Genomic DNA, 13189 nt, shown 5'->3' on the forward strand with positions numbered 1-13189 from the left:
AACAAGTAAGATGTAGTGTAAGTTCACATACTCCATATCGTGTATCACAGATATGATAACAGTTTGAAATTCTGTTCACAGTACAGAGTTGGAAGGGCACGATATAATGAAATCAATTGCCTATCAACGTATGTATCAAGGTCTCACTGCAATATTGTGAAGAAAGACAAAGGATTATACATAATAGATGGTGGGGTAAGTTATGTAATGTAGAGACTTGAAGTTAAAATTAACTGATTACTTCCTTGTAAACATTTGAGTATGAGTGTTTTATTTAATACTGCATGTAACTGCTGCATGTAACTTTAAATGTCATATTGGTTCAAGGAAATAGGCTCAAACCCTTTTTAATGTGTACTTGCTAGATCTATACAACAGTATAATATAAGAGAAACCAGTGGAGTGAGGTGTGGCATATAGAAACATGCAGTAGAAAAAATTATTCATATTAGCTTTCGAGCTCTTACTCTTTCTCTAGAAAAAGTACACATATTTAGACACACAGACACCCAACCACATTCCTGCAGTGAGACTGGCTGTTGATTATCGCTTATTGAGAGCAGTTGCCTGCGCAGATGGTGGTGGGGAGGGAGGAGAGAAGAATGCACTAGAACTGAGGGGTTAGTAGGATAGCGTGAAGGAGGTCTTTCTACAGATGACTCAGTGGCTGCACAACAAGATAAAAGAAATTCAGAGGGTAGAGTTTGTAAGAGATAGAGAAAGGAAGTGGGGTTGAAAGGGATGGGAGGAAGGGAGAGGAAGGTGGAGATGAAGAGGGAGACAGGAAGGAAAGAGGAAGGGCGGAAAAGGGTAGAAGGGAGGGGAGGGGGGGGGGAAGAGAGAGAGAGAGAGAGAGAGAGAGAGAGAGAGAGAGAGAATGCATGCCACCTCAGGGGGTGGGGGGAGAGTGCTTGGAGAAGACAGTACATGATGTGGAGTGGAAAGGAGTGGTGAGGACAGAAGAGAGAAGGGAAAAGGTAGTGAGAAACTGATTAACGGAGGTTTAGATCAGAGGAATTGCGTGAGTGCAGGGTATGTTGGAGAGGGAAGTCCCACCTATGTAGTTCAGAGAAACTATTCTGGTAGGGGAATCCAATTGCTCAGTTACTGAAGCAGCTGTTGAAGTCATTTGTGCTGTGGTACACAGCATGTTCGGGAACTGGATGATCAAGTTTGCAGACTGCCACAGTTTGACGATGGCCACTTGTGCAAGTAGACAATTGGTTACTTGTCATGCCCACATAGCATGCTGCAGAGTAATTGCAGCATAGCTGATGTATAACATTTCGGATTTTACACATGACCTTTCCTTTTATTGGGTAGGAAATTCTCTGTTTGGACGGGCCCTGGGGGGCCCAAATGGTATCGAGTGATTGCCACAGCAGGTTATAGGTGTCACGGGATGTGGTTGTGGAGGGGCATGTGGTCAGCCCACTGGTGTCCTGGCCATTGTCAGTTTTCGCGACTGTAACTACTACTTCTCAATGAAGTAGCTCCTTACGTTGTTGTCTCAACGGCTGAGTGCATCCCGCTTACCAACATCCCAAGTGCTAGCCAAGCCTGACAGCACTCAACTTCAGTCATCTGACGAGAACCAGTATTATCAGTGTGGCAAGGCCATTGGCCATTGGATAGGAAATGCTGTCATATATTAACCACTTATTGAATCATTCACTGTTAAGCTTGAGACTGCTGGGAATCAGCAAGAGTGCTCCGAGGCAAGAAACCAGAGACACACTGTAGGTACAGGTGTAAATCGTAGCATTTAGATTACACTAGGGAAACAGTAATGGAAGAAACTTACAAACTGCAAATGCTTGGACAGCTGTCCCAGGTTATAAGTCATGATAAAGAGAACTAATTAGTATCTCCACAACCATCTACATGTTGTTGTAAGTAGGCGATAATCATAAACAGGCATTTCTTAGCACATGCAGCAAGAATGACCATTACACCTAAGAATAGCCGCATCAGTAGTTTCACAGAAGTTAGAGAGGGAAAATGAAGAAAACTGCTGAAGTAGAGGCCTCTGCTCGTGAGATAGAAGTCTGTGTCTGCAGGGTGGAGCATGGTGATGTAAAACACTGTTGTTCCTTACCATACTAATAAGGGCAGTTATGTTTAGCTTTCAGCTGGATGCTGTTGCTACCAACTGTACAGCTTGTTAGTCTGAATGCTAGAAGCAAATCATCCAGCAGAGAAGAAGAAGGGGAACGATGCAAAATGGGGTTGGTCGGAGGCACCGTGAAGGAGAAAAGCCCCATGTTATACTGGCAAATGACTGTGAAGTACCAGTAGTGTTAGTGGGGTGGCTGCAGAAGCATTGTGCTGTCAGAATACTTTAAAAGCCTCAGGTTTTCGTATTCCAAGTATTTCTCAGTCAGAGTGTTAGGATTACGTGTCACTCAACATCAACTTTGGGTAATGTCCAATTTAAGTCTGTTTTCTCACTTGTAATGTTGCTCTCAAATGTTTGTACTTAATGAAGCACTGGGTGATTCTTCTTCTGTTCTCTCTCATCTATGTTTATGAATGGTCTTCAGTGTAGTAGTTAAGTTGGAATAAAGTAATTGATTGTTATGAAACTCTAGAATTCCTTGAGTCTCCTATATTGTGAAAGGATAGTTGCTACTCACCATATAGTGGAGATGCCGAGTCAGATAGGCACAACAAAAAGACTGTCACAAAGTTGTTTTGTTGTCCACATCTGTGACCCAGCATCATTGCTATATGGTGAGTAGCAATTATCCTTTTCATAATATTGTCATCATTCCATCCTGAATTTTTGATTGTTTGAGTCTCCTACAAGTATCCTCCAAGAGTCCCAAAATCCATGCCACTTGCAGGTGCTCCCTGTGACAGTGTTTGGTGCTGACCCAAGCAGCTACCTGCTATCCCTGGATGTTTGTCTTTCGGCATTTGCTCCTGACTGCTCGAAAACTATGTCTCACCTGAAACTCCCCTTAAGTTCTCATACACTTCATCTAGCCTATATCAGAACATTACAATGCATATGACTTGACTGCAGTACGAGGTGGTGGATGGTGGGTTGGTGTATGGAAGTGTCTTGCTCCTGTGTTGACCAGAAGGAAATGGCCCATGGGGTGGAGGATTGGGAGCTGTATGGCAAGGATATTCTGTTGGTCTGGTGCTTAGCAAACCACTACTTTGGTTGATGTGGGTATGATTTAAGGTACAATGTCCCTCATCTCAGGGCATAATGAGAGGTAGTTGAAAGCCTGGTGAAGGGTGTGGTTGAGCTTTTTGTTGATCTTTTCAAGGCCAAGGTGATACTAGCAGATCAGAGGAGTGCTGGTCGGTGGCTGGTTAACAGGTTTACTGGTGTTCCAGGAGATGACACAGCAGATCTGTCTGTGGATGAGCTCGATAAAACCTTATTGACAGACAGTATCCTGTTCACATCATGCAATGTTCTACTGCCCACCCAGTTTACAGAATATCCTTATCCGTCCCTATTCCAAACCTACTCTGAATGCACCCCATGGGTCATTCCCTTGTGGTTAACTCCAGTGCAAAATATGTCCCCTCACACCTAACCATCTCCTATCACAGTCCACTCACTGGCATTTCCTACCCAATAAAAGGCAGGGCCACATTTAAAAGCAACCATGTTATATATCAGCTATGCTGCAGTTACTATCCAGTGTTCTATGTGGGCATTACAAGTAATCAACCATCTACTCGCATGAATAGTTACTGCCAAACTATGGACCGAGCAAGGTGGCGCAGTGGTTAGACACTGGACTCGCATTCGGGAGGACGACGGTTCAATCCCGCGTCCGGCCATCCTGATTTAGGTTTTCCGTGATTTCCCTAAATCACTTCAGGCAAATGCCGGGATGGTTCCTCTGAAAGGGCACGGCCGACTTCCTTCCCCATCCTTCCCTAATTTGATGAGACCGATGACCACGCTGTCTGGTCTCCTTCCCCAAACAACCAACCAGCCAAACTATGGCAAACTGCAAATATGACCAACCAGTCGCCGAACATTTTGTGCACCACAACACAGGTGACTCCCACAACTACTTCACTAAGGGAGCTATTTGGATATTCCCTGGCAGCACTAGTTTCTTATAACTACACAGTTGGGAATTGTCTCTCCACCATATCCTGCACTTGTACAATCCCCTTGGCCTAAACCTCCATTTAACTGTTTACCACTCCCCACTCCACTCCCCTTCCCCTCCCCACTCCTCTCTCCCCCTTCCCCTCCCACCCCCTCCCTCTCTTGCCCCTATCCCTCTTCTCTCACTCCCTCCCCCTCCTATCTCCTCCCCTCTCTCACCCCTCCCCATCTTCCCCCTTCACCCCTGTCCCCCCTTTCCCTTCCCCTCTATCTTCTGAACTACTTTTGTCTTGGTGTGCAGCCATCTGTCGAAAGATCTTCCCCACATTAATCCCACTATCCCTCCTTGCCTTGTGTGTCCTTCTCTACATCCTCAGCACCTGCAGCTGTGCAAGCAACTGCCCTCAATAATCAATAATCATTAGTCAACCTTTCTATAGTTGTGGAAGAGTGTGCTTGGGAGTTTGTGTGGTTGTGTGTGTGAATATGTGCATTTTTGCTAGAGGAAGGTAAAGAGCTCAAAAACTAGTGTGAATAATGTTTTCTGCTGCGTGTTTACATGTGTGATACATCAGACCTCTACAGTCCTTATTTTATGTTTTAGCTCATCCAGAAATTTCCATTTTTGTTATGTGGCAATATGGCAGGCAGCAGGTTATAAATTCCTCTTATTGTTTCAATGTGAAAACAAATTGACTTTTTCAGCTTTAACTGCCATGCATGCCTTAAGCTATATTAGATCCTGCCAAATATATAACTGAAGCTGATTCCTTATACTGATCTCCTCCTATAGCAGACCATAGCAGAGTGAGTGGATTATTGACATTTTTTATAAAACTGTGCTTGAGTTCACTCTCATCTCTAGTATTGAATAATTTCTGTGATTCAAAAGTCCTTAACGTTAATGGCAGATTTCAAAAGAAATGTCCGAATGTCTATTCCAGTGACAAAACTGTAAATGAAATTCGTGAATTTATTAAGTAGTGAATAGACCCAAATCTGAATACAAGAATGTTTTTATTCTGTCTGTATGTTTCTGCAAAATAGTGTAGCTTTACTTAAATTTTTAAAAAACAATAAAAACTCATAAAAGATGTATATTCACTATATTTCTGTCTTAAATTACACAATTTTTCGATTTTTTAATGCTTCTAAAATAGCTGTTAAGTATTTTTGCAACAACTATAGTCCATGTAGGAAGGTGTTATCACACAGAGAAGTGGAGCAGTAGAGAAGTGTGGAGGGGACAAGATTTACATAAGAAAGGCGGTAGAGAGTGGGCAGACAAAGTCTGCATTGCAAGGCCTTGTTGCTGTGGGCAACAATCAGTTTCATTTGTTGGTTATATGTTCCATTGATCATTCTCACAGTAACCATTACGATGTGGAATGTGTCAAGTGCATAATAAATGCATACATGAATCAATTTTTTTTATGCTTAAAATTTTAACATGTACCCCATACCATTAAATGGCACAAAACTCATATATTATACCTATAAATTTATTTTTTCCTATTCAAGAATTCATGTATCGTCTGTCAAACATTTTATTTCATCTGGTAATTTATCAAAAAGTATTACAGCAGCATATTTTACCCCTTCCTGTGCCAAAGATGGGTAAAGAAGAGGACAGTGTAAGTCTTTCTTCCTTCTAGTATAATAATCATGAATGTCACTGTTGTTTTTAAAATGGTCCATGTCGTTGATAACAAATTTCATTAGTGAGTAAATGTACTGTGAGGCTGTTGTAAGAATTCCTAACCTTTTAAACAGATGCCTACAAGATGTGTGACTATGAGTCCCACACATTATTCTAACCTCTTTTTTCTGAACAGTGAATACATTTGCCTGAGTGTTGAGTTACCCCAAAATATAATTCCGTATGACATCAGAGAGTGAAATTGTGCTAAGTATGTTAGCTTACTAATTTCTATATCCTCAAAATTGGCAATTATTCTGATTGCAAAGTTCCTGAACATAGTCGCTTTAGGAGATCCAAAATATGAATTTTTCCAATTAAGAATCTCATCTATATGTCCACCTACAAACATAGTATGCTCTACCCTGGCTACTGACTTCTGTTGATGTGTTATTTTTATTGAAGGAACTGTACTCCTTGTGGCAGAAAATTGGATGTACTGTGTTTTTTCGAAGTTCAGAGCAAGCCCATTCGCAGAAAAGCAATGAACAACTTTTGCAAATTCATTATTTGTATAATTTTCTATTGGAGTTTCTTTTACTGGATAAATAATGATGCTTGCATAATCAGCAAATAGTGTCAGGTTAGCTTCTTGTTTCAGAGAAGTTAAGAAGGTCGTTCACATATATCAAGAACAGAAGGGGACCCGGCATCAAACCCTGTGGAACACCTAATGTAATTTCACTCCAGTTAGATGAAGTGGCAAACTTCCTTAAATCATCTAAACCATAGAAAGAAACTTTTTTCTTTCCTGTTTTGTAGATATGGCTTAAACCATTCATATGCTGTTCCATTTATACCGTAGAATTGCAAGTTCTGTAATATAATGTCATGGTTCACACAATCAGATGCTTAGGATAAGTCACGGAAAATTCCTATTGGCGATATTTTACTATTTAAAGACTCTATTACATGGGCAGTGAAATTGTATGTAGCTGTCTCAGTAGAAGATATCAATATAATGGAAGGAAACATTCCACGTGGGAAAAATTATATATAAAAACAAAGATGAGGTGACTTACCGAACAAAAGCGCTGGCAGGTCGATAGACACACAAACAAACACAAACATACACACAAGATTCAAGCTTTCGCAACAAACTGTTGCCTCATCAGGAAAGAGGGAAGGAGAGGGGAAGACGAACGGAAGTGGGTTTTAAGGGAGAAGGTAAGGAGTCATTCCAATCCCGGGAGCGGAAAGACTTACCTTAGGGGGAAAAAAGGACAGGTATACACTCGCACACACACACATATCCATCCACACATACAGACACAAGCAGACATATTTAAAGACAAAGAGAGCGTTTTTGAAATCCGAACTGTGATTTACTAAGTATCCCATTACTGTTGGGATGGCTAACCACTCTTGAGTACATTGCTTTCTTGCTGATTTTTGAAAATGCTGTAAGCAAGGATACTGACCGGTAATTATTGACATCTGCAGTGTCCCATTTTTCCTAGAGAGGCTATGACAATGGCATATTTTAACCTGTCTGGGAAAATACCTTGAGTTAGTGATGCATTACATATGTGACTTCGAACATCAGTTGTAAATTCTCCACATTGTTTTAATATCTTGTTAGTGATGTCATCTACTCCAACAGAACATTTATTTTTCAAAGATTTAATGATTTTCTTTATTTCACAAGAGGTTGTTAGGTGAAAATTAATCTAAGATTTCTCCAAACTGACTCTTCCACTTGCTGCTTGTTTTTTTCTCTTGAACTGTTCTCACCAAGTTTTTTACCTACACTTAAGAAATGGTTGTTAAATACATTAGCTGCTTGTGTAGTTGTTAAATACATTAGCTGCTTGTGTACTGTTGGTTAAAATAGTCTCATTCCCCTTAATAGTAATACCACCTACCCCCGTGGTTACTTTTCCTGTCTCCCTTCTAACAACATTCCATACTGATTTTTATTTTATTGCCCGAGTTGTTAATTTCATCTCTAACATATGTATCTCTTTATTTTCTGACAACTTCTTTCAGTATGTTACAATAACTTTATAGTGTAAAATTACTCCTGGGTCTTTACTAATTCTTGCTATCTCATACAGTTTTCTTTTTCTTTCTGAAGACATTTTAATACTTTTAGCAATCCAAGGTTTCTTTGAAAAATGGTGTTACATTTAGGAATTTTTTTGGGCAACAATGTTCAGAAGGGGATATAAACTTATCAAGATATATGTTGCATTTATCATTAGCATTTGGCTCATTATATACATCTCCCCAGTTAACATTTCTTAAACTGTCTTTGAAGTGCTCTATAGGTACTGGGCTGAGCAACCTTACACTATTACTTAATGGTTTCTGAACTGTACACTCTGCTAGGTTTTGTAAGTCAATCAATTGTGCATCATGGTCTGATAATCCATTTGTCACAGGGAAAGCATGTGTTAGTTGTGCATCCTCTTGCTTTACAAATACATTATCTATTAGAGTGCTACTGTCTTGAGCTATACGTGTAGGGAAATTGATCATTGATTCTAAGTTACATGTCATTAATAACACTTCTAGTTCTCTTTTCCTATCAGAATTGCTTAGAAAGTTTATATTGAAATCACCACAGATTAATAACTTCTTCTTTCTGTCTGACGGACAGCATAATAGGAAGTCAAACGTTTTTTATGAATAGCTCCCATTCTCCTAATGGGGACCTGTGCGCTGTTGCACATACACTAGCTAGCTGTAGTTCACATGCACAAACTTCAAAGTGCTGACCAACACAAAATTTGCTTACTTCTACAGTTTTGTATTTGTACCCTTGTTTTGTGTAAGTGGCAATTCCTCCTTTATCCATGCTAGATCTGCAAGTGTAAGATGCTGAATTATACCCATTTGTACTGACACTTTCCATCCCCACAGTTACATGGTGTTCAGACAGACAAAGTATATCAATCACATTCTTATTTTTGAGATCATCTAAACACACTAACAGCTCATCTACTTTATTTTTTATTTCCCTGATATTTTGGTGAAGTAAGTTGATAGTACCCGTAGCTTTATCTCTATTTGCTGTACATATGGCTATCTAAAAAACCTGTTTGCCTGATCCCATTAACCACAGCGATCGTCCCTTGTGTAACTGTGGGCCCCCTTACAGTATCTGCTAATAGAGAAGCGACCTTGTCTTTCCCCTTCATATTTAGGTGCAGGTGTATTCCCACTTACCAATAGCATCAGCTGGAACAACACTTACATGAGATTTTGCCGGTGTCTGGGGCATCCTGTCCAGTCAGTGTTAACGTGCCTTATAGCAGTGTTTATCCAGAGGCGATCATGGCATTGAAAGAGCTCCACAAACCCCACATTTGTGTGCCCATTTTCTGCTCCTGTTTTATCCAGGTCACTCCTAATGATTTATCTTGGATCCATAGCCAGGCTGTCTCCTGCTCCCCCAGTTATAATAACCTGATCTTCCTTCTCAGAGTTCCTGCATAACTGACCTAAGTTTTCTGTCACCTGGCTAAGGCTAGCACATGGTTTCACAAGACTTGTGACCTGTTACCCTGCGCCTAATTCGTCCTGAAGCCGCTGGCCTACACCCCTCCCATGACTGCTACCTAGAAGTAGAATTCTTCTTTTCCTATTCTAATTTAATCCCAACCTGTTTTTTCCTTTAAGCTAATATTCTGCTTCAACCTACATTCAACTACATCTGGGTGAGACCCTTCCTACATTGCCTCAGATAGCAAGCAAAACTGATGATGTGTTCAAATCTGTGAGGGGGACAACAAATTTTAAAATTTGATTTGATTTGATTTTTTATTGGTCCAGTTATATCATACAGCACAAATTGTACAAGTGATATTGGACAGGTCAAATATCAGTTACAATAATACATAGTATAAGCAAAATAGTAGGCAAATTAAAAATAGGTACCTCCTACAATTAATTTTGTTACGTATTCAGAAATTCTCTGGCAGAATAGAAACAGTGCTTTGTTAGAAATGCCTTTAGTTTAGCTTTAAATATTGGATGAGTAGCATTTTTTATTTCCTCTGTTATCTTATTATGTAGTATTACACCAATGTTAATTATGCTCCTCTAATAAGTGGTTGCTCTGTGATATTTTTGATGTATATTCGATTTCCCTCTGGTACCATAGTTGTGTACATTTTTGTTCTGTAGCAGTTTGCTTGTTTTCAGGAGATAGTCCCTAGTGAACAAGACAGTTTCATAAATGAATAAACTTGGAACATTTAGAACACCAAGCTCAGTAAAATGGGATTTACAGGACTCCATCTTTTTAAGGCCACAAATTATTCTTAGAGCCCTTGTTGCATTCTAAAAACCTTTACACTATGAATTGAGTATCCCCAGAAAACGATCCCATACCAGACTAGTGAGTGGAACTGTGCATAGTATGCCTGCAGTACTGTTGTTTTGCTTGTTGTAGCCTTTAAAATTCTTAGGCCATAGCACACAGATGATAGTTTTCTAGACAAGTTATTTATATGTGTGTCCCACCTTAAGTCCTGCTGAACCAATTGACCCAAAAATTTTGTGAAACTTACATTTTCTAGGGGATCATATTTTAATTGTGCTTGAATAGACATTTGATTCGTTGGAGGAATTAAATGAAAATCAACACACACAGTTTTTTCAGTATTTATAATGAGTTTGTTTTTTTGTGAACCACTCAGAAAGTCTTTCCATAGAACTTTCTGCTGTGGACTGCAAAGTTTCTGGATTGGATCCAGTGAGCAATATGCTGGTGTCATCGGCAAACAGGATGGTTTTTGTGGGACTCATGTATTCAACTAAGCCATCCACATAAATCAAGAAGTGTAGTGGAACTAAGATTGAGCCCTGCAGTACACCATGTTTTATTGTTAATTCGCTAGAAAGAAAGGAGTTGTTTCTTATTTTATTCATTTTGTTGAATTCATACTGAAGTGATACTTTCTGCCTGCAGTTTTTTTAGGTATGAACACAACCAGCTATGTGCTACACCTCTTACTCCTCGTCTTTCTAATTTTTCGAGCAGACTGTTATGGTCCAGGACATCAAAGGCTTTTGATAGATCTAGAAAAATACCTGCAGCTAATTTCTGTTGATCAAGGGATTTTAAAATGCAGTCTAAGAATTCGAAAATTGCTGTCTGTGTAGATTTAGACTTTCTAAAGCCAGGTTGTTGTACTGTAAGTGGTGCATATTTACTTATGAAACTTAAAAGCCTGTCATAGAAGAGTTTTTCTAGAATTTTTGAGTAGGAACTTAACTGTGACATGGGTCAGTAGTTTGATATTTTTTTCTGGAGAAGCTTTTTTTAGCATTGGTGAAACTTTTGCTATTTTAAAAATATCTGGAAATACACCAGTTTTTAAAGAGGTTGAAAATTTTTGCCAAGGGGTTTGCTATGTGGTGAGCACATATTTTTAATATGAAATCAGGTACTTCATCAAGACCACTTGACATTTTATTGCTTAATGATTTAATTTTACTCATAATTTCATTGGGGTTTGTTTCATAAACATACATAGAAGCAGTCAAGATCACTGACTTGCTGGAGAAACTTGGGACTGGTCCTTGACAGTGTACTTCAATGAGGTCTTCAGCTAGTGAAGTGAAGTATTCATTGAATTTTTCCACTACCAAATTTGCGTCTGTGACTTTTGAGCCTTCTAGTGTTAATGATACATTATTTTTCTTTGGAACTGAACCACAAGTTTCTGTCTTTTATAACTCTCCACGTGGATCTCATTTTGTTAGATGAGTTTCTTATCAAATTGTCGCTCCACATAATTTTTGCCTCTTTGACTACTCTACCATGGATTCTTTTGTAGGCTTTTGAATAATCTGCGAATTCTTGGGTTACTCTATACTTTTTATAACAGCACTGCAGAAATCTGTTTCTCTCACTGGAAATTTTTATGCCTTTAGTTACCCATTGCTTATTATTGTTAGGTTTTACTGTTTTTACTACTTTTGGAAATGCCACATTAAAATAGTGAAGAAAGATGCTCCGAAAACTCATGTACATACTATCAACATTGTTCTGAGTGGCGATGCTTTCCCAGTTTTTCTTTGCCACTAAGAGATTAAAAGATTTAATGTTAGCTTCAGAAAAGGTTCTTTTTTGAACTACTTTTTTGGAACTAGTACTACTTGTTGGCATTTCTATACACAGCAGCTGTGCCTCATGATCACTATAACCCATGCTCAGTACTCTGCTTGTGAAACTGTAAATTGTGTCTGATATGAATATTTGGTCAATAATGGAATTTGTGCATTCTGTTAATTTTGTTGGGCAGTGTATTGTGGGGATCATATTGAATATGTTGGTCATATTTATCAAAGCATCTCTGGTGCTGCTGTCTTTTGAAAAATCAATATTGAAATCCCCACAAAGCACTATCTTCATATTTAGAGTATTGATCCTGTTCAGCAGAACCTCTAGTTTATTCATGAAGACTGGCAAGTTTCCACTTGGCACTCTCTATATATGTTAATAACTATGAAATTAAGCACTGGCAGTTTAGTAATGGAAAGTTCAAAGTATTTTTCAATTGGGTCAATACAACTTTTACTGACATCACAGAACTTTATTTGTTTTTTCACAAAGATAGCAGAGCCACCATGTTTGGAAAACTCTCGGCTAAAATGACTTGCTAATCTATATCCTGAGATCGAGGTTAGTTTTACTTCAGCATTTTGTAGCCAGTGTTCAGTAATGCAAATTATAGCTACATTTAGTGCATACTGGAGTAGTGCTTCCAACATAGAAATTTTATTTGTGAGTGACTGAACATTATGGTGTAGTATAGCAAACTCTCGGTATTTAGTAACTTTAGTGGAAATGGTTTCTGATTCTTTATCTAATGGCATTTCTAATACAGCACTTACCCTAAAAAATTTTCAGTATCTTTCTTGTGTTTGGCTTCTGTTTTCTGGTGGCAATCAGTAGGTGAGTTAACTTCTGGAGCTTGTATAAGTTTTGCTTCATCCACATCTGACCTCTTCCTTTTAAACCATTTTGTTATTTTCGTTTGGCTGATGACTTGAGTGTTTGTTTCTCACCTAATCGGTTTAAACCACTTGGTAATTTGCATTTGGCAGATGGCACAGCTTGTAACTCATCTAAAGCACTTCTTAATCTCCGTTTGTTTGTCACTTATACTTTTTTCTTCACTCTTCTTTGAGATGCGAGTACATATTTTTTCGGATAGTAATTTCTTTCCCTTAGTTGTCTACACGAGACATGAGCTGACGATGTTGTGTATGTTGCTCCACAGCTATAACCTGTGGGACGGCAGATGGTGAAAACAGCTGATGCGGCTTTGTGGAGACTTTTTAAGTACAATTTTTCTCAAAAAAATGATCGTCTAACGACATGATCATCAAAATTGGCTACAATGTTTATCATTTTAGTGAAAACTGAACAATATTATTAGTAAAAA

The 13189-nt window shown here is 38.9% G+C and overlaps 1 protein-coding gene across 1 annotated transcript in view; it reads left to right on the forward strand.

The window, feature by feature from the left end:
- Nucleotides 1-13189, forward strand: part of LOC124789746 — a 257297-nt gene that overhangs the window by 21716 nt on the left and 222392 nt on the right. The window contains exon 4 of the mRNA XM_047257199.1: nt 82-195. Coding sequence (XP_047113155.1) covers nt 82-195 — 114 coding nt within the window. The remainder of the gene's footprint in view (nt 1-81; nt 196-13189) is intronic.

Source organism: Schistocerca piceifrons, chromosome 3 (assembly GCF_021461385.2).
Source record: "Schistocerca piceifrons isolate TAMUIC-IGC-003096 chromosome 3, iqSchPice1.1, whole genome shotgun sequence".
Taxonomy (NCBI): domain Eukaryota; kingdom Metazoa; phylum Arthropoda; class Insecta; order Orthoptera; family Acrididae; genus Schistocerca; species Schistocerca piceifrons.